This window comes from Cordyceps militaris (assembly GCF_000225605.1).
Source record: "Cordyceps militaris CM01 unplaced genomic scaffold CCM_S00002, whole genome shotgun sequence".
NCBI classification, from domain to species: Eukaryota; Fungi; Ascomycota; class Sordariomycetes; order Hypocreales; family Cordycipitaceae; genus Cordyceps; species Cordyceps militaris.
In genome coordinates, this window is record NW_006271970.1 from 5,331,310 (window position 1) to 5,349,885 (window position 18,576).

General features: G+C 56.7%; 3 protein-coding genes across 3 annotated transcripts; 1 reads left to right on the forward strand and 2 right to left on the reverse strand.

The window, feature by feature from the left end:
• Window positions 1-3,181: 3,181 nt before the first annotated feature.
• Window positions 3,182-6,580, reverse strand: CCM_03605 (ATP-binding cassette transporter, putative; the record flags this gene model as incomplete). Its single annotated transcript, XM_006668756.1, has 6 exons — window positions 3,182-4,502; window positions 4,556-4,685; window positions 4,744-5,053; window positions 5,328-6,010; window positions 6,064-6,297; window positions 6,430-6,580. The coding sequence occupies 6 exons, from the start codon at window positions 6,578-6,580 to the stop codon at window positions 3,182-3,184; spliced, it is 2,829 nt and encodes a 942-aa protein (XP_006668819.1).
• Window positions 6,581-8,977: 2,397 nt separating this feature from the next.
• On the forward strand, window positions 8,978-11,376 carry CCM_03606 (ATP-dependent DNA helicase recQ; the record flags this gene model as incomplete). Its single annotated transcript, XM_006668757.1, has 3 exons — window positions 8,978-9,367; window positions 9,421-11,229; window positions 11,314-11,376. 3 exons carry the CDS (start codon window positions 8,978-8,980, stop codon window positions 11,374-11,376), a joined length of 2,262 nt encoding a protein of 753 aa, XP_006668820.1.
• Window positions 11,377-11,631: 255 nt separating this feature from the next.
• CCM_03607 (ABC transporter, putative) lies at window positions 11,632-16,414 on the reverse strand (the record flags this gene model as incomplete). Its single annotated transcript, XM_006668758.1, has 3 exons — window positions 11,632-12,975; window positions 13,039-13,443; window positions 13,499-16,414. 3 exons carry the CDS (start codon window positions 16,412-16,414, stop codon window positions 11,632-11,634), a joined length of 4,665 nt encoding a protein of 1,554 aa, XP_006668821.1.
• Window positions 16,415-18,576: the final 2,162 nt, after the last annotated feature.

Genomic DNA, 18,576 nt, shown 5'->3' on the forward strand with positions numbered 1-18,576 from the left:
CACTTCCTGAGGTACGTAACCACGCGCACACCCCGGCTTGCCCGTCTGGCCCGTCCCGATTCGGTGCAGGCGGATTAGCTAAGGCAGGCGAGCGGCGGGCTGCCCAGCCTGGGAATAGCGTCACGGGAGGTCGTAGCTTGGCTGCCTGGCACGAACAAGTCACAAAGAATACCGAGTACAGATGACTACCTTTGAGATATTTGAATACTTGGCTTTTGCCGTGTCAGCCATTACTACCTACTAGGTACGAATTAGGCATCCACCGCAATTGCTACCGGACCGCACTATCCAGACGCTATTCTTGGTCAGTCGGCACCAATTTGTGGCCCGGCTCGCGTCAGCAGGGCTAGATGACGGAGCCTCTATTGCTACTAACCTTCTCCTTTGTCCTCGTATTACAAACACACACCACACCACCACCATCAGACCTCATCCCATCTATCTTGCCAACCATCCAACCAACCCGCCATCCATCAAAGCACGCATCCGCAGTTAGCTTCCCAGCTCCACACCCTTCCCAACTTCAATACCCGATCCCTCATCCCTCCACTAACCAAAGCCTGTGCTCCGATAGGTCAGCAATCGCTTCTTCTGTAACTTGCGTGCTGCGATGCCCGACTCTGCCAGGCCGCTGATAGATGCCCAGATTCCTCGTTGCGCATAGGAAACAGCAACGCCAGAGTCTGCGGCCCTACATTACTAGCCATCAAGCACACCGATTCATAGTGCCGCACCTGGCGCCGAAAATGCACAGATCCCGGAGCTTCTACACCTGAGACACCCCGTATTACCGCGGCAAAGACAATCACACCAACCATGCTCGCATATGTATTTCAGTCTCGGCGACCTAACTGCTATTCATTGAGTCCTGCCCCCGCTAGCGAGGCCTTATTAGAAACAACACCACCGCTCCAGCTCCGCAAAGGAACGACGCAAACATGTACGGCAGTCCGCTCCAGCTGTGCCCGAGGCGAAAACTCCAGCTCAGCGCCTGGGCCAGTATTGGGCCGGCTAACAACGACCCGGCTGTGTCCATAATTGACAGCGTGCTGTATATTCTTCCCAGTCGATGTGGCTCTACCATAGTGCTTACCATCGACTTCATAAAGATGCCAAACCCGCCCCCGAGATTGTAGAGTCCGATTCCTTCCCATGTTAGGATACCGCAGTACTCCGTACTTTCGCAAATTTGGGCACGGGCACCTACCGAAAATAAGAACCACCACGGTCGGCGCGAGTGCCAGCGCGAGAAAGCCTGCGGTGAATAGACAAATCGATATGCGGGCCAAGGTCAGGTCCTTCCTCCGAGGTGACATGTGCATCCTGGCCTGCAGAAACTTGTCTGTGGCCGGCAGGATTGTCATGTGCAAGATGATGGCCGCTGTTGCTCGCCACATGAGTAGAAAATTTGCCTATACGCAGATGAGCAAGGTGGCAAAGCATAGCAGCGCGTCCACATACTCGTCCTAAAGTCAGCTGGTATCTAACGGACGCGTACTGCACCAAAAACTGCATCGACTTCCTGGCAAAGTCCGAAACCATGAAGACGCCCGACAGAAGAAGCAGCGGGCGCTGGCTACGAATATCCTGTACCACCTGCAACGTGTGCTTGACCGTCGACTTGAACGACCCGTCCTTTGTCGCCTCTCCCGTCCGAGTGTGAGCACCCTCTGCGGTAGAGCCAGCAGAGATTCCTTCAGCCTGTTTCTTTGACAAGGTTTCTGGCAGGCAGCAAGCGACAAAAATTGTCAAACCATTGCAGCAGACGCCAATCACAGCCGGCACCCACGGGTTGCTGTCGATAAAGTACGACGCGATGGGTGGCGCAACGACCTCGGCGCCCAGGTTCGATGCGGCAAAGTAGAGAGCCACCCTCGCCCGCGACGCAACCGGCGTCGAGTCGGTAAGGATCATGGTCAGGCAGGCGTTAGACACGGTGTCCCCACCCCCGAGTATAAGAAATGCCGACGAGAACCATGCATAGCGCAGCGGAAGCCCCATCCAACCTTCTATAACGTTAGCAGCTTGGTCCGAGAAAGTGGTACATCAAGCCGGCACGAACAGACGTATAGTTTCCAGCACGAGGCTAGAAAGGTGCCCACGATACCAAGGACAAAGATGGGCCGCCGGCCAATTTTGTCTGCCAACGCGCCAAAGTACAGCCCGAGAAGGATCCCCACGAGCGAGTCGAAAAATACCTGGTAGCCAAACAGCTCTGCGACTGGGCCCTGGACCTCGGGGATTTTGCAGCGCGCCTCGTCTGGCCGCCCACCGGTGCCGTTGAGCGCCTGCCCCGAAGCATACAGGTACCGCTGGCAGGTCATGTCTTCAAAGATGCGTGTCATGGGAGCAAGGCTGATGATGTAGCCAACATCTGCCACGAAGACGTTGAGAAAGAGCACGACCAAGGCTCGGGTGTTGATCTTGTCCGGTCGCGCATTGGCTGGCTGTTGGTCTTGTACACGGGCCGCCAGAAGCGGCTCTTCTACCGAGCGATCTGTCGCCATCGCCAGTGTCTCGACCAACGTGGTGCGTGCTGTCACTTCTCAGAATGCTCGCTGGCGTGATAAAATGTTGCAGGTCAAGTCCAGCTCAAAAGTGGCTCGGATTGTCGCCATAGTCTTGCTTATTGGGGACTTGCTTGAGTGGTCTGGTGCGCATCGCAACCGATCAAGGTTCTCATTTCAGCCTGATTGGTCTGAAGGATTCGGCGACCAAAGAGATCACCCATCAAGGTTCTGTTCTTGAAGCACACTACACTGAGATTTCCAGCAACATGTCGACCAACCAAACAAATGGCATAGGAGGTGGTCGAGCTACAGCAGGATTAAGGCCGAGATGATTCTTCATGGAAATATGACTACTCGACGACTGGCACAGGGTAGAAAATGTTTTCGACATTGTAACGGAGCTCAACTGCTCAACTGCTCATCTAGAGCCTGGCAGCGACATGCCAGCGAACAAGACCGACTCGTTTATAATGTCTTGTGGCGCTCCATCGTGGATAATTTGTCCCTTATCCAAGACAATGATTCGGTCTGACCTGAGGGCCCATGGAAGTTTGTGACAGACTGAGATGATTGTCTTGTCTTGAAGTTTCGCATCGATCAGCCTCTCCATCCGTTTCTGCGCATCCTCATCAAGACTTGATTGCAATGGTTAGCTTGAGGCGGCGTATATTCTACGACTTTACGACGCACCTGCTTGTGGCTTCGTCGAGAAGAAGTATACCGCCTTGTCGTGCAGATCCATACAGGAGAACTCTTGCGAGGGATAGAAATTGTGTCTCGCCATTCGAAAGCTGAACGGCGGCGGCGCTCGCCTTTAGCCCACCACTTGCCTCAACGACCTCTTGGAGGCCGCATTCCGTCAACACCTCTTGGACCTGCTCGTCTGTAAACTGTCCATCGGGGTCAATCTGGTCACGCAAAATTGTGGAATCGTCGAGGAGATCCTGCGAGACGACTAAATAGCCTCGCCGCAGGGCTGCGAGCGGAAGCTGCGAATGGTCTTGCCCACCAATGTAGGCTGTGCCGATTGGAACATCAACCATGCGAAGCAGAGCTAGGATGAAGGTCGACTTGCCTGAGCCCGTGCGGCCGCAAATACTCACCTTTTGCCCGGCTGGTATATTAGCACTGATGCCTCGCAAGCTCCAAGACGCATCTTGAGAGTTAGCAAGGAGCTGATAACGGGCCCAAACATTGTCGAGCCGAACGCTCCCCTCGGACGGCCACCACGACGAGGGTTTTGCACCCCTCTCGTCGTCATCTCGCTCACTCGGCGTACTCGCGCTAAACATGGTTGTTCTCGCAATGGCACTCAGAGACGTCTCCAAAGACGTGTACGCGAGGATGAACTGGGTCAGCGTCTCACCTAAGGTGGCAGCGTTCAGAAATGCGACGCCGACAGCGCCTGGGTTGACCCTTTGGCGAAGCGCCACAGCAACGCCGGCGACGAGCACGACGAGCCCCATAACAACCAGGTTAAGGACGAGCTGCAGCCAGCGCTGCACGCAAAATAGAAGGTAGATAGGCTCCTGAGAGGCGTCGAGGCGGGCGAGGAAGTGCGCGCGGACGTCAGCCTGCCAGCCGTGAGCGCGGAGCGTCGACGGGCCGGCGCCGCCCGCCACGTCGGAGACGAGGCTGTGTAGTACCGCCTTAGCCTCGAGGTCGAGAAGCCGTAATTGCTTAGACGTACGTAGGTAGAAGCGTTGAACAGCGTAGAGGACGGTGGCTACGGCGGGAACGGCGGCGAGTGCGTGGGCGCTGGCGACAGCGACGAGGACGACCTGTATGACGGCCACGAAGAGCTCAGAGACGGTATTAAAGAGGGCGTTAGGGAGCTGCGAGTCGATAAACATAAGGTCCTGGTTAAAGCGATTGATAATACTGCCGGCGTCGACGCTGCTGATGTAGGCAAAGGGCGCGTCGAGGACGGTGGTGAGCAGCGTAGTGTGAAGGGACATGCCCGCCACGGGAACGACCACGTAAGAGAGGTGCCTGTAGACGAGTTAGCCACCGGCTCTTAAAGATGACGGCCACGAGAAGCGTACCAATCCCACAGTCCAAGCATCAGCAGCGGAAGGCACTCCAACACAGCATAGACGCCGATCCAGTACCCGGTCGAGTGGCGGCCGCCGCCGCCCGCTGAACTGTCATTGGACCACCACTGGACCCAAACGTCTAGAAAGAAGAAAAGATGAGGTTTTTATAAGGTGGCAGCCGGAGTCGTCTGACATACCTGGAAACTTCATGGCGACAGCATATAGGCCACCGAGAAGCAGGAAGAGGACGGCGTTGCCAAGCCCTACGGAGTGCAGGTAGGTTTTGTAGACATCCATGTATTTGAGCGGCGGTTCAGGTATCGTGATGGTGGCGGAGTTCGGGGACGAAGCCTGGCATGTTTCAGAGGTGGACGCTTCTTCCTTGACCTCGGGCGTCGAGTCCTCGTCCGCTGCCATGGTCTCTGCGGGCAGCTCCCTCTTGGGCCGGCGCGTCATGATGCCCGCCGAGTCTATTTCGTAGATTGTCGGCCATGTTGGCAATGTGCTCTATTGCACCGAGTTAGCAGAGCATCAGCGAGACCACTGTGACGCCCGTCCGTGTATTACTCATACCATCGTGTGTGGTGAAGATGACGGTTCGACGGTCATGACCATCTCGTGCCTGTAATAGGCCTTGGGCCACGTGGAGCTTTGTTCTGCGGTCCAGGGCACTAAACACATCATCCAACAGCAGAATGTCTCTCTCAAGCAAGGCTGCTCGTGCCTTTGCCTAGGATACTAGTTAGGACTGACCGCAGTGCCATGCATAGGGAAAGCTTACCAGTCTCTGTCGCTGTCCACCACTGAGTTTGACGCCCTGGCTTCCGATGGTCCCCGTTTTGTAATCGTGAAGCTCCTGGATATTCTGTAATGCGTAGTCCTGAATCATTTTGCCGAGTAAGGCAGGGCTTCTTGATGGGCTGCGCCGAGTCCAGTTTTCTTCTGCCGACGCGTTCTCCAGCCATGGAGTTTGGCTACAGTACGCCAAAGTTACGTCTTCACGCAAAGCGATTTCGCCTGAAATTTCGGCTACTTCACTTAAAATCCCTTTAAGAAGAAGAGACTTACCAGCACCAATGCGTCCCAGGATAGCAACTCGCGACCCCCGCTTGACATCGAGATTGATGTCATGAAGGATTGGTTTTCCCGCCAGCCATCCTAAGGACACATTCTTAAGCGACAGGAGAACCTGTTCCGGTGTATCTGCATCTTTTGACGGAGACATTGTAGTCCTCCTATCACGGTGCTCATCAAGCTCCAAAAATGTCTGAATTCGTGCCATGCAACCATGAGCCGCGCCGAGTGCTGGAATGGCTTGACAAAGGTGCATCACAGGATTTGCTAGTAAACTAATGAGAGTGAGAGAGGAAAAGAGTTTCGAAACGTCCAAGCCGTGGTTACCAGAGGTCATGGCAACGTACACACCGAAAACAAGTGGCGGCGACAAGGTTATGCTGCTGTATGCTGCTTTGGAGTTGGTCATGGAAGGCTGTACGCAATTGTGCAGAGTCACTCACAGATGGCAGTGGTGATAATTTGCAGCCTCCGGAAGGGCCAAGCCACAGCAAGTTCTGCTCGGCGTAGAGCCGTGATGGAGCTGTGCATGCGATCGCTCGCTGACAGCATTTTGACTGCTTTGAGGGACGACAGCATGCGCTTGGTACGTGCCAGTCTCTGTTCGACGGCTGCCAGCCACTTTTGCTGCCGCCGGCTGATCTTGTTGGAAAGACTGAGACAAACAGCAGACGACACTGAATCTCCGAGTCAGCTGAAATCCCGCCACTCAATGGCAAGCCTACCAATCGTGATGGCCAGCATGGAAAAGCTCGCCGGTCCGGTCTTTCGATATAAGAGCCATGTGGCTATACATGTGTCAATCGCACCAGCCCACAGCTCATGGAAGTAGTTCATCGCGGACATGACCTTCTGGGTGTCGCTAAACATGAGCGTCATGGCGCGCGTTTCCATCGCCGGGTCTTCGGCGAGGCGCAAGAGCTTGTCAAAGAGGACGACGACGAGCCCGCCCCGGATCATGGTGACTGACTTATTGACTTGGTGCCAGTACCAGCTGTAGGAAGCCTGCCAACAAAATTGTTAGGTCTAAAGCTGCATTCATACGCGCAAGCACCAACTTGCCGCAATCCCAAAGTAGACAAAAAGAGTTGCCCCGATTAGGCCATGGCCTTGACTCATCGCATCGCCATCTTGCCTGGTGAGCCAACCGAGAATGGCGTCGATGAGAAACGGCTGCATAAATGTAAAGAGGGAGACGCAAAGTCGGGGGATTACAGCGTAGAGTAGATGGTGGCCTACACAAGCCAAGGTGACGGCGCTGAGCCCTCCCTCCGAAAGTCCGGCTACAGCAAAACGAATTAGCAGCAGAGAAAGAAGAGAGTATGTTGAACTTGGTCAGGCTCACACTGCACTTTCGGAGGAATAGCAGAAAACGTTGAGCTCAGGCGGGAAGCCTCGAGCTCAGGGTCAATCGGGCCCAGTCCGCGCCCTGCGAGTGAGCTCCTGAACCCGGTCATGAGCAGAGGGTTGACCCAATGGAACATGGTTCTGCTAATTGGCCCGGCGAGCTTCTCCGGACAGGTGTCCGAGTGCGGCGCCACAAGGTCTTTCCGCTTGCTCCGGCTCTCCAGCGCGAGGAGCAGCAGTCGGAGCGCTAGGCTGGCTGACAGTGCTGCGGCTGGAAATGGCCTGTCTGTCAAATAGAGCGTGCGGACTCTGGCAATGTCTACAAGTGCCGTCATGGCGAGGAAGAAGACGAGCGCGGGCGACGGCGCCAGTGCTCTGGTGTGCTCCAGAGAAGCGAAAAAGGCCATCAGTATGCTGGAAACGAGAGAGAGGGTGGCGGAAGGAACACTGGCACTCGTGAGGGTTTTGGAGTTGTACGCAATGGCGGCTAGGAGTATACAATTCGTGAGGACTAAAGCCGTGTAAGTGGTCTGCCTCGGGGTCAATTTGGGCACAAATTTGCTGCATCGAGACACGTACCACTTTCACCGTGTACCATTTTGTGCGGGTGGCGACGGGATTCCTTTTAGCGAGAACGGCAATGTAAACGCAGGCGATGGGAATGAAGATGGAACAGGGAACAAGCGCCAGGATCGTGTCCTCAAAGAAGAGCGTAAAGTCGAAGGCTCTGTAACAGGAGCTGATGGCTGGGCCGAAGCTCAAGTCATCTGGCAGACCACAGGGCTGGCGCATTGTGATTTTCTTGTTCCCGTGCCACTGCGATAAAATAACGCAAAGTAAAGGTCGAGGTGATGACTTCCTGAATGGACTAACACACCTGCAGTTCTGGATCTAGTCTGTGACAGCAATCTTGGAGTCAGCCCACCGCGTCCCTGCGGAGTAGTGCATTGATATACGAGATATGGTTGCATTACGCAACGGCTCTGGGGTCCCGCGAAGGGAGGCTTACCCGGCCACTCCATCTATGTACTAATATACGCAGCTCATCAGGGTTCCCGGCTGGCGGCCTTCAAGGCTCTTGCTGCCAATCGCGGCCGCCTCTCAGCCTGGGTGCCCAAAAGTACCTTGAGATGACACCCTAATGTCTTGCAGATACATATTTATTGCAATGCTGAGTGCATCATCGATCTGTAATGATTGCCTTATGATGGAAGAATGCACACGCATCTCGTACTCTTGCTCTCCATCCATTCAGGTTCTGTCGCGCGACTGGGAAGGATAGATCAACTCGGTGTCAGACAAACCACCACCACAACAAAGCCAGTGGCGAGCTCATAAGGACCTAGTCCGGCCAAAAATATTGATGGATGTACATGTCCATGAAATTATTATTGAAAAGTAGAGCGCGAAAGCTGCGCTGTGGGAAGCTTCGGTTGGGTGCTCAAGTAGTGGCCGATAGCAAGGTGTTTGGACCATTTCGGAGCTGTTGGCTTCAGGTGATGATCAGGGTGCCAATTGACGACAATAAATTATACTGATGTATGGTGATAGGAAGCTATTACACGAGCCATCAGAGACTGGTTATGAAGGCTTGGAAGGGGAGTGGGGCGAATTCGTAGGCCTCAGGCCGATGCTCGCAGCGATGCCTCGATCAACATAACCGAGAATGAAAGAAAAACAGCAGAGACGTGATTCGATGCCTCTAATTGTTCTGATTATTGTGTTGATGCAGTCGTCAAGTCTGTGTGGAGAAGCCACGTTCTCTGGTTAGTAATGCGCGTGTACGCGAGCCGAAATCTGCCACAGTTCACGGTCCAAACGCGAACAATACATGACCAGTTACCCCTATCCATCACACCAACGTTGGCCGGTAGACGACAAATAAAAAGCACATAGCGAAGCCTATGATGCATGGTTGCTTTCTCCCCTGCAAATCTCTATGTGCACGACATCGGGCCTCTAGCTGAAACTACGCCCCATTTGGTCTGCGTTTGCACCCAGCCAGCGACCATGAGTGACTTTGAATCTGGGGACGACCTCTTTGATGGCATCGATGCTGATGAGCTGCTGTCTTCCCAGCAAATCCCCCCGGCAGTCAAGCGAAAACGAGCCTCAGAGAGCAGCCAGGTTGACTTGCCGAAGAGGCAGCGCAGTCTCGGTCATGATCAGCCAGACGATTGGGAGGATGAAACACTCGATGACATCCCCGACCATATCTTAAATGGAACAAATCTCGCTGACGCAGCATTGCGGATGAATGTTGCCCAGAAACTACTCACCGAGACCTTCGGGTACAAAGCATTTCGTCATGAACAAGCAGGGGCAATCCAAAGGCTCCTCGCCGGCGACAACACTTTGACCGTGTTCCCCACTGGTGCCGGAAAGTCCCTTTGCTACCAGGTCCGGATTCATCGCAGACACGAGCCCGTTGGCTGAAATTGACACATATGCAGATACCAGCCATTGCTTTCGAGCAACTTGACTTGAAGAGCGGCTCAAAAGCACCCGGCGAGCACGGCGTCAGCATTGTCGTCTCGCCACTTATTGCGTTGATGAAGGATCAAGTCGACGCGTTGAGACGGCGAAACCTGCCGGCTGACTGCATTGACTCGACCAAAACGTGGGAGCAGCTGCAGGAGATATACGCGGGTCTGCGGCAAGGCAAACTTCGTCTCCTCTACTGTGCCCCGGAGCGACTCAATAACGAAGGCTTTGTTGAGACGATGCGCCATGTTCGGGGTGGCGTCCGCCTTCTAGCGGTGGACGAGGCACACTGCGTCTCAGAATGGGGCCATTCTTTTCGTCCCGAGTATCTCAAAGTTGCCCGCTTTGCCAAGGAGATCAACGCAGAGCGGGTAGTCTGCCTCACGGCCACTGCAACGCCAAAGGTCATCAAGGATATCTGCGACACCTTTGCGATCCAACCAGAAGGCGTGTTTCGCACTACCCTCTATCGCCCGAACCTCAACCTCCATGTCAAGGCGGCAAAAACAAAACAGGACAAGTATCCTCTCATATTTCAGTTTCTCAACGCTCACCCGGGGCCGACGCTTGTCTACGTCACCCTCCAGCAGCAAGCGTTATCGATGGCGGCTGACCTGCGCAAGGAGGGCTATGATGCGGAAGCGTTCCATGCTGGCTTGAATGTAGAGGTGAAGACGAAAATCCAGGACAGGTTCTTGGCCAACAAAGTGCGAATTGTCGTCGCCACCATTGCATTCGGCATGGGTATTGACAAACCAGACATCCGCAACATTATTCACTTTGACCTTTCGTCCACAGTGGAAGAGTACTGTCAGCAGATTGGGCGCGCTGGGCGTGACGGGAAAACCAGCAACTGCATGTACTACATTTGTCCCGATGACTGGTATATTCGCGAAAACTTTGCACGGGGCGACCTCCCATCACCCCAGTCCCTAAAAGCATTCTTGACCGACATCTTTAGGCAAGAAAACGTGTCTATACCCCTGGGCGGCAATTTCAAGACAAGTCACTATGTTCAGTCTCGTGAATTTGACATTCGCACAAACACGCTGGCAACGGTATACGCAGCACTGGAGCTGCAATTCGGGCTGATACGCGCCATCACGCCGGAATACAGCGAATACAAGTTTGTACCAACAAATGTGTATTTCGGACGCATGAGCAACGAGAAGGCCCCAGAAAGCCAGGCGATATATGCTGGCGCAGTGAAGAAGCAAAAGTTTCACTATGTCGACGTCAACAGCATCGTCTCTAAAACAGGGATCCGCCGGGCGGACATTGTCCGCAAGCTGACCGACCTCAACGACAGCGGCGTCATTGAGCTCAAAGCGGGTGGCCTGGAGCAGAAATACCGTATTCTGCAGCGGCTGCCTTCTTCCAGCAAGGAGATTGATGAGCTGGTCGACCGCCTGCACGCAGATCTCTCGCGGCGCGAGGAAGACGCGCTGCGTCGCACGGCGCAGGTCGAGGCGCTCGTCACAGGCGACCAGTGTCTCGCGCTGGCCTTGGCGCAGCACTTTGGCATGGGCCTGCCCGACGGCAAGGCCAAGTGCGGTCACTGCACGCACTGCCTGACCGGGCGGCGGACCGTCATGCCGCCCAGGCCGAAGAAGACGACGGACATGGCGGGTATCGCCAAGATCCTCGCCGCGTGCGATGTGCGCGACGATCCGAGATTTCTGGCGCGCATCGCTTTTGGCATCAAGAGCCCACGCGTGACTAAGCTCAAGATGGATAAGCAAGCGGTGTTTATGTCATTAGCTGATCATGATTTCAAGGTATGTGGTGGCTCCTCTTCCGCACGCTGGACATTGCTCACATTGGTAGACACTTTTAGGAGAATTTACAAAGGCTTGCGATAGGGCGAAAGCGGCAAAGAAGTGACGAATTCGGCATCACTTCCATCACACATCTTGTCTAGCTAGGAATTCACTTGGCCCTGTGTGAGTCTGATCCAGTGCGTTGTCTCAGGTTAGCGGCGAACCAACTTCATCACCACTATGCCGCTTGGGAACGTTTGAATGAAGGTGTCTGGTCTTAATTGAATTGAATAAACCGCGTCATAGCGCAGCTTTTGTTGGTAGTTTCTATTACGCTATAAATATGTGTGTATCCTCCCTGACGCCAATGGTAATCCCGAATTATGAGTATATATACAGTGAGAAACACGAAATCACCCTTTACTGGGCCTCGTTGTCCTCTTGAAAGTTGTTGGCCCGAATAATGTTTAAAAAGGCGCCTTCCAGGGTGGCGCTGCCCACGTTGAAATGCGCAATGCCCAGCTCCTGCTTGAAATGCTCGAGGAACTCGGTGATGCGAATGACGGTCAGGCTGCTGCTCTCGCCGTTTGGTCCCTGTAGCGGCACGGCGAAGCGGAGCTGGCCGCGGCTCATGTCGCGCTCGAGCGCGGCGCTCGGCACGCCCTGCTGGATACGCGTCCAGACGCGCTGCATCTCGGCCTCGGAGGTGTGCGGCGCCGACGCGAGCTGCACGTTGACGTGGCTCTGCGTGCCGTAGCGCGTGCGCAGGTGCTGCGTGGTGCCGATGTCGAGCACCTTGGTGGCGAGGATGACGGCGCGGTCGGCGAGCGCGTCGGCCTCCTCCATGCTGTGCGTCGTGAGCAGGATGGAGCGGTTGGCGGTGACTTTTTTGATGAGGTCCCAGAAGACGCGCTTGGCGACGGCGTCCATGGCCGTCGTGGGCTCGTCGAGCACGAGCACGGGCGGCGTGCCCATGAGCGCAATCGCCAGGCTGAGCTTGCGCTTGTTGCCGCCCGAGAGGTTGGCGGCGGCCGTCTTGGCGTGCGGCTCGAGGTCGAGCCGCCGCAGCAGGTAGTCGACGTTGCTGTTGACGTCGGCGATGCCGCGGATCTTGGCGTAGAAGACGAGGTGCTGCCGCGTCGTGAGCAGGTCGAGGGCGTCGTGCTGCGGGCACACGCCAATGTGTCTGCGCGCCGCCGAGTTGCGCGCGTTGTCGCCGCGCAGCATCACGCCGCCCTTGTCGGCCGCGAGCTCGCCCTGGATCACGTTGACGAGCGTCGACTTGCCGGCGCCGTTGGGTCCGAGGAGCGCCACCACCTGCCCCGTCGGCAGGCCAAACGTGACGTCGTCGAGCGCCACGTTGGAGCGGAAGCGCTTGGTGACGTGCAGCGCGCGCAGCATGTCGTCCTTGTCGCGCTCGGCGCGGAGCACCTCGGCCGCCACGCCGCTGCCCGGCATGCACGGCTCGCGCATCTCAATGTCCATGTCCGAGGACGCAGGGATCTCGCGGCGGAGCAGGGACAGCCCGCCCTCGAGCCAGATGCAAAAGGCGGCCAGCGCGACGATCTGCAGGAAGAGGTAGAAGATGGGCCCGGCGTAGCCGTCAAAGGCGGACGAGGGCTTGTTGCCGTAGGCGGCGGTGCAGCCCTGGTTGGCGACGTTGAGGCCGATGAGCATGACCCGGAAGACGTTTCCGATGGGCGAGAAGAGGCCTAGACCAAGGGCCACGGATTTTGCGGCGTTGGGAGAGGATAGTGTTGCTCCCTATGAGGCTTGTTAGCAACGATGTGACTGGCAATGGTGGGAAATGAGTCGTGGGCGACTTACAGTGTAGGCACCGGCGGCAAGCGCAAACATGGCCAGGTTGACACCCAAGGCCGCGATAAAGGCCTTGAGGGGCCCAACGGAGAAGTGAGAGGCAATGTGTCCGACGAGAACGGTGGCGAGGCCGTACATGACCAGGGCCACTCCCAGTAGCGCGCCAGAGCCAATCCAAGCCTGGATGGGGCCGCTGATGATGGGCGCCAGGATGATGGAGATGACGGTGATAAAGATGGCGTCGAACAAGAGATAGGCCACAATTAGAGGCCCGGGGCTCACGCCGTTGGCATATTGCATCGACCGAGTCTTGCTGGCCTTTTCGATGGCCGGGTACAAGACAAAGGCGGGCGGGAACACGGACAGGACGAGGGTTAAGAATATGCAGTACATGACGGCGACGGTGTAGTCAAACTAGTTCCATGTTAGTTCTCCATCTTCAGTATTGGGGATATGAGAAGCTGCTTACTGTTTTGACAGCCTGGATCTTGCCGTAGGTGGCCTTGATCTGGACATTGCTCTTCATCTCGCTCCACAGATTCAGCATCTCGAAGCTGGTCAGCCGGGAGTCCGAAATCGGGCGATAGGCAATAACGGGCGCCTCGCTGCCCGAGCCAGTGAAGATGCCGCTGTACGAGCTGGTATCCCTGTTCTTCTGGACATAGTCGAGCCAGCTCTGGCGGTTATCTAGCGCCACGACGTACGAATCAAGCACGGTCGCGTTGACGTCGCGCAGGTCGTCAAGCGGCTTCTCGACTAGCCCGCGCAGCGTCGCCTTGGCGTCCTGCGGCGCCAGGATCATCTGGTTGCACGAGTCCAGCTTGGCGCAGAACTCGGGGTACCAGAACGTCTCGGCCTGGGCGGGGCCGAGCACCGGCTGGGTGTCGGCGCACCGCGGCACCTCGTAGCTGGCGCTGATGATGAGCATGGCCAGCGCGGCGCAGATGGGCACCATGACGGCGAAGAAGTACGGCCACCACAGCCGCGGCAGCACCAGGAAGCGCTTGCCCAGCAGCACGCCCAGCTGCCGCGCAAAGGTGGTGCTGCGCGCCGGCGACAGCGCGAAGCCCTTGTCGTCGGCCAGCAGGTTGCTGTTGCTGTTGATGCTCTCGAGCGTGTCGGGCTTGCCGATGAGGTTCAGGAAGATGTCCTCGAACTGCGAGCCGGCAATTGAAATGTCCGTCACGCCATTCTCCACGTACACGCGCGCGAGCCGCGCCGCCGTCGCCGAGTCGGGCACCGTGCTGACGAGCTGGCCCTGGTGCGTCGTGTGCTGCCACGGCGCGCCGCCGTCCATGGCCGGGAGAAAGGCGCGGCCGTCGTCGGGCACAATCACCTTGTACCCGCTGCCGTACTCGGTGTTGAGCTCCGCGGGCGAGCCCTGGCAGCGGACGCCGCCGTCGGCCAGCACCACGATGCGGTCCGCCAGCACGTCGACCTCGTCGAGGAAATGCGTCGTGAAGATCATGGTGCGCCCGGTGCGGTACCGGAGGAGGAGTTCCCAGATGGCGCGGCGCGAGAGGGGATCCAGGCCCGACGTGCACTCGTCAATGAGACAAATCGTGGAGCCGCCGACAAACATGCATGCCAGCTGGAGCTTGCGCTTCTGGCCGCCGCTGAGCGTCTGCGAGCGGCTGTCCCTCTTCTTCGCCAGGTCGCAGGCGGCGATGAGGTCGTCGATGTCGGCCTCGGTCTCGCGGCCGCCCTTGATCTGCGACCAGAGCCGGACGTGCTCGCGTACCGTGAGGTCGCCCCAGAGCGTGTTCTGCTGCGGGCAGATGCCGACCTCCTCGCGGCGCGCGCTGAGCGTGATGCGTCCGGCGTTGGGACGCTCGAAGCCGGCCATGGCCTGCAGCGTCGTCGTCTTGCCGCAGCCGTTGGGCCCCGCGAGACAGAGGATCTGGTCCGGGTAGGCCTGGAAGGTGACGCTCTTGATGGCCGTCTTGTAGCCGCGGCGGCCGCAGCAGCACATCCACTTCCAGAAACCGGGCTTGAAGACCTTTTTCAGGTTGTCAACCTTGACAGACGGCTCGTTGAGGTCGTTGCCCCGGGGCCGAAACGTCCGGCTGCGGCCGCTCACACCGTGGAACAACCACTCGACGCCCATGGCGAGCACGGCGTAGCCCACCGTCTGCGCGGCGAGTAGCAGAAGAAGCATGTTTTGCTTGACGACGCGCAAGTCCATCAGAGAGGCATCGCCGGATGGAAATGAGGAGAAGTCGGCCCGGGCCCCTGCTAGCTTCCAGTAGGCCATTTGCTTAGTGAATAGGGCGTGGTTGCAGCTTGGGAAGACGCCTGACAGGGCCCAGATGACGTCGGGAAGGGGCGAGGGCTTGGCGCGGACCATGAGCAGCTGCATGGCCAGGGACAGGATGATGAACATGGCGGCGATGTAAATGGACGAGACGCGCGCTTTGGTGAAGAAGGCTGCTGCAAAGGTGGACGAGCTGTTGACGGCGAAGCCGAGAAGAATCTGCCAGCCAATTAGTGGCATCACGTCCGAGGCGGGAAAGGCCAGCTTCGCGTACATGATGCCAAAGACGATGAAGAGCGGCAAGCAGGTCATGTCGACGACGACGATCCAGCTGAGAACGCGCAAGGGCAGGCACCACGAGCCGCCCATGGTATCCATCAGCCGCGACATGCCCGAGTCCCTGTCCTGCGTGATCCACGAGGTGAATTTGTAAATCATGATGAAGAAGCAGCCGAAGAGAGCAAAGGGCAGCACACTGCCGATGATGTTTGCGGCGTCGCCCTTCTTGGCAGCGTCGTTGCTGTCCTTTGTGCGCGCAAACATGAACGTCTCGGGCACCGTCGTCGTGTTGGTGATGGCGTTGTTGATGGCGAGCTGCAGCGGGAGGAACACATTGTCCGCCTGGCTGCGGTGGGCGATGTAGTCTGCGGTGCTGCCATCCTTGGCGTCGGAGCGGATCGTGTACGTCCAGGTGCGGTTGGCCGACGAGGGCGTGTCGGGGGAGTCGTAGAAGCTGACGGCGGCGTGGCACGCGCCTTTCTGGCCGGCAACCTCGCTGCAGGTGCGGAACAGCTCCTCGTCCGTCTTGAGGATCTGGACCTTGTCGGCGGCGATGGGCTTCGTCAGGGCGTCGACGACGCGCTGCACGTCGGGGCCGAGGCCGTCCGGACGCACGATGACGAGCTTGTGCTGGACTGTGTCGGCGAGGGACTTGATGGGCGCCGGGTCGGCGGCGCCCGTCACCTGCTGCACGGTGATGAGCTTGGGCAGCGACAGCAGCAGCGGGAGCAGCACGAGAGGGATGACGTAGAAGGTGAGGATGAAGCTGACGGGGTGGCGGACGATGTGGTTGAGGGTGTTTTTGCGGACGAGGCCGGCGAGGAGCCTCAGAGGGTAGGCGGCGCGCGCCATGGTGAAGACGGCTTGTCGTGTAACTGGTGATCTCTGCCAGTACCAAGCATAGATGCGTATATAACAGCAGCACTAGTTACGAGCTCATTCTGGGCCAGTGTCCATGGGGATGCCAATCTTCTTATGTATATGGTCTGGTCCCGCCATATGTGGACGTCTGTTATGGATAGACGGGTCGTGTAGGCATGCAGGGGGGCTTTTTTGCCAAGCGCTGGCGAGGATGGCATGCAGCGAGCGCAAATAGCATCATGTCGGCAGGGACTCCGCATGGCGCAGCTGGCCCTCGCACAGGTTGGCCGCTCTATTGCCGACGCCAGCCCTGTGCCTCGTATGGATGCTTCACGTCTGTCCACCCTCCACCCCTGGGCGGCGGCCCCGTCCATCACAGGGCGATTCCGACGAATGCGAAGAACCTCGCACACAAGCTCCACACACACGGGCCAAAGTTAGTCAGGAACATGGTCGGTTACTACGACGTAAACGGCATAGGGAGGCAGGGGGCGATCTGGTATCGTAGCGAGCAGGATGCCATCTTGACACTTTGCGACTAACTAGTTAAGTCATTCTATTTTGTAGGAAGGAATCATCAGGAATGTCGGGCGGAATAGCCTCTGGTGCTGGGAAACTTTGTGTGTAGATGGAGCAAGTGAAGAAGCGAGGTCTCTTTTCGGTGAACACGCCGCACACGCCGCACGTCCGGCCCGGGCTTCACGCCATGCTTGCTTCATGGCCTGGACAGAGGATGAAAGATGAAAAGCGTCTTCGCAACTCGGCAGACTACTGAGCATCGCTAAAAGTTAGCGTCAACTGTAAAACAATGCTACGGAGTGTTCCGCTGTCATGGCAAGAGATCTTGGCCAGCAGTTTCAGCCCTGTCCCGCTCTGCATCCTACGACGCGCGTTCGGTCCCGCTTTCAAGCATTCTCGTCGGATTCAAGTGTGGATTGTTGTCCTTTGTCTCCTTCCTTGATCCAACCGATCTTGATGAATGCTCCGACCCAGCGCGATAATTTCGTATCCTCTCTGTCATTCTGCTCGGATTGTCCTCTACATCGTCGCAAGGCGCAGCATACCCCAGACTTGGACTTGGGTGAGAAAGCTTTTTGTAGAATTGCCTCCGATTGTGTGGAACAGTGGGAAGATCTCTTGTGATTGGGTCGCTAAACTTTCCTTGCCCAAACTAGGCCGACTGTTGCAGGGTAGAAAGCCCGTGAACCAGTGCGACATCTGGTCCGGGTTGGTGGCACGACATCTAACACACAGCCACTTGCCTGGGAAAACGAAAAGAGGTTACTGATGAGAGATACCAGGTATCTCTTCCCCAGAGAGAAACTGCATCACGCTTGAAAATGCCAGACTTGTATCCTCCAAAGTGAGCTGGGACCCATCATGTGTATTTTTAGGATACATGAGCGAACGTGCTGGATTTACCAGTACAAGGGCCTGAAGACTCAAGGACAACCAGCTCTTTCGTAATAAGACATCAACTGGCTATCCGTCCTCCAGTTGGTTGACAAGTTTCATAACTAGGTGATAGGCCCTGGGGTAGCGCGAGTCGCAGTAAAACACAGGGCGCAGTGTAGCTGGCCCATCCAGGGGCGCGGTCGCGCCGAAGCTGCTTCAGAGGACGACTAGACGACTCAGAGCCCTGGCAACATGGTCGACCAGACCCAGATTTGGCAGTGACTACGTCATCTGTGGCTACTTTCTATATTTCTATGTATTCATCAGGCTTGTCTCTTTGTCCACCAGTATCACGCGCAAGTTATCTCTGCGCCTGTACTTTGCCTTGGTTACACCTGGGTTTGAAGCACCTCTGCCCATGCCCCCCTGATGCGTAGGTATATAGTGACACTGTCTATCTGTCTTTCAACATTGATTGCCACCCACCCAATGACTGCCTTGAGCAAGCGAAACAAAGGGTTCAAAACTGCCCAATGCCACTCAAGCTCAAGCTCGAGACTTTTGCCAACTGCTTTACCAATAATAGCTGCATGAGGCCAGGCTGTGCGCATTTTATGCACGTAGCATTCCACCATTAGTGAGTCAAGGGTAGCAGTCTTGAACCAGCTACAAAGGCGTGAGAGCATGCGTGAGGGCAGTTACGTTACTGGGCAGAAAGAAAATCGCAGCCAAAGATTTCAGCCCCGGCGTTTTTAGCG